This window comes from Engraulis encrasicolus, chromosome 13, assembly GCF_034702125.1.
Source record: "Engraulis encrasicolus isolate BLACKSEA-1 chromosome 13, IST_EnEncr_1.0, whole genome shotgun sequence".
NCBI classification, from domain to species: Eukaryota; Metazoa; Chordata; class Actinopteri; order Clupeiformes; family Engraulidae; genus Engraulis; species Engraulis encrasicolus.
In genome coordinates this window covers 46,562,042-46,564,541 of record NC_085869.1, presented here as the reverse complement: position 1 = coordinate 46,564,541, position 2,500 = coordinate 46,562,042, and the positions used below count along the sequence as shown (strand labels likewise).

The 2,500-nt window shown below is 48.8% G+C and overlaps 1 protein-coding gene across 3 annotated transcripts in view; it reads left to right on the top strand.

Moving 5' to 3' along the window:
- Positions 1 to 2,500, top strand: part of grb14 (growth factor receptor-bound protein 14) — a 110,663-nt gene that overhangs the window by 71,174 nt on the left and 36,989 nt on the right. For all 3 annotated transcript variants that reach the window (XM_063214060.1, XM_063214062.1, XM_063214061.1), the window contains one exon: positions 645 to 801. In XM_063214060.1, coding sequence (XP_063070130.1) covers positions 645 to 801 — 157 coding nt within the window. The remainder of the gene's footprint in view (positions 1 to 644; positions 802 to 2,500) is intronic.

Sequence of the window (2,500 nt, the reverse complement as noted above, 5' to 3'; positions counted from 1 at the left end):
CTCCATAACACGGCTTAGCATTGTGCTTATCGAATGGTTGCAGTCATTTCGTCATTTCAATTCCACTGTAGCACTCCGACTGTAACAGGGCTTGGCATTGCGTTTATCGTATGATCGCAACCATTCCATCATACTATAATTGCATACCTTACCATAATTGGATAATTTTAATACTTGAGACTGTACTGTAATCCTTGTGTACATACCGTAATTGTATACCATTCTGTAATTTTCTTACTAGTATTGTAACGTGGCTTGGCATTGCGGTTAAAATATGGTTGCAGACGTTTCATCATAGTAATTATAGTACTCCAACTATAACAAGACTCGGCAGTGTGTGTGTGTGTGTGTGTGTGTGTGTGTGTGTGTGTGTGTGTGTGTGTGTGTGTGTGTGTGTGTGTGTGTGTGTGTGTGTGTGTGTGTGTGTGTGTGTGTGTGTGTGTGTGTGTGTGTGTGTGTGTGTGTGTAGTTGGCATTGTGGTTATCATACGGTTGCAGCTATTTCATTATGCTACTTATAGCACTCAAAACTTCTAACACGGCTTTGCATTGTGCTTGTGTGTGTGTGTGTGTGTGTGTGTGTGTGTGTGTGTGCATGTGTGTGCGTGCGTGTGTGTGCGCGTGCGCACGTTTGACATTTGCAGGTAATCAAAGTGTACAATGAGGACAACACCAGCCGTGCGGTGGAGGTGCCCAGTGACATCACGGCCCGGGACATCTGCCAGCTGTTTGTCCTGAAGAACCATTACATCGACGACCATAGCTGGACACTCTTCGAGCAGCTCGCACATTTGGGCATCGGTAAGGGTTGCTATTTCTGATGTGCTCTTAGTAGCAGCACACACACACACACACACACCCGTGCATGCCTCTGTGTGCACACATTAGCGAACGCACGCACGCACGCATACACACACACACAAAAACATGCTTGTGTGCTTGTATGCGCACATTCCTCCACGCATACATCCACTGCGTACACACACGCACACATGCATGTACACACACACACACACACACACACACACACACACACACACACACACACACACACACACACACACACACACACACACACACACACACACACACACACACACACACACACACACTGTACTGAAGCAACGAGGAGGGCTGAAACACAGAGAGTAGCACGACAAGAAAGAAGGCAGGGGCGGAGGGATGGGGGGGGGGGGGGCTTATAGTGTTCCAAAGCCTCCAGTTTTACAGGGCCATTTCCCTTCTCAGACACCCTAACCACCCCCCTCACTCGCTCCTCCTCTACACCCCCTCCTCCCCCCACCCCCTGCTTTCCTCAGCAGCCTTTTCCCAAATTGAGAGGGATGAGCCCGCCTTGGCTTGGCTAGAAACACTTTGTCTTTGCAGTCATAACTGGAATTGAGACCATAGCACTTGGAGCACTGGGGAGCTACAGTACGTACACCCCTGCTAGACCCCCCCCTCGCTGACATCTTGACATCCCCCCTCACCTCACCCCCTCGAACAAAATGTTGCAGTTTTGTAGCCGTTTGTTGCCGTTTTGTAGGTCAAAGCGGATGTGGTGGCACACACACACACACACACACACACACACACACACACACACACACACACACACACACACACACACACACACACACACACACACACACACACACACACACACACACACAGAAAGACAACTCGAAGCTGCAACAGTGCAGTGTTTTTTTAAAGAACAGGCTAAGCCCACAAAGCAAAGCAAGCTGCCTCTGTCTGTTGTGCTCCACTGATCTCCACGTTTGCTCTTTAGCCTGCAGCCCGCGGTGCTCCAGCAAGCGAGAAAGAGAAAGAGATAGAGAGAGAGAGAGAGAGAGAGAGAAAGAGAGAGAAGAAAGTGAGGAAGAAAGTGAGAGTGAGGTAGAAAAGAAAGAGACAGATTTGGAGAGCGAAAAAGAGGTGGAGAGAGAGACAGCTAGTAGGGAGACAGCAAGAACAGAAAGCGCGCGCGCGAGAGAGAGAGAGAAAGAGAGAGAGAAAGAGAGAGAGAGATTGAGCAGAGGCAGGGGGCTGGTATGGTAAGGAAGGGGTTAAACGAACAGTCTCTCTCTCTCTCTCTCTCTCTCTCTCTCTCTCTCTCTCTCTCTCTCTCTCTCTCTCTAGATCTGGTGCAGGCAGCCTCTACAGACGAATATTCCTCAGCAGCATTCTTCACACCATTGCATAATTCACCCATCTGTTCCATCCTTAATCTCTCTCTCTCTCTCTCTCCTCTCTCTCTCTCTCTCTCTCTCTCTCTCCCTCCCTCTCTCTCTCTCTCTCTCTCTCTCTCTCTCTCCCTCTCTCTCTCTCGCTTTCTGCTCTTGCTGCCTCCCTAGCTGTGTCTCTCTTTCTACCTCTTTCTCCTTCTCTAAATCTTTCTCTTTCCTTTCTTCCTCACTCTCACTTTTTTCCACGCTTTTCTTTTTCTCTTTGTTTGTTGTCTCACTCTTCCGTTCTTTCGTTCCCTCTCTATGCTCTT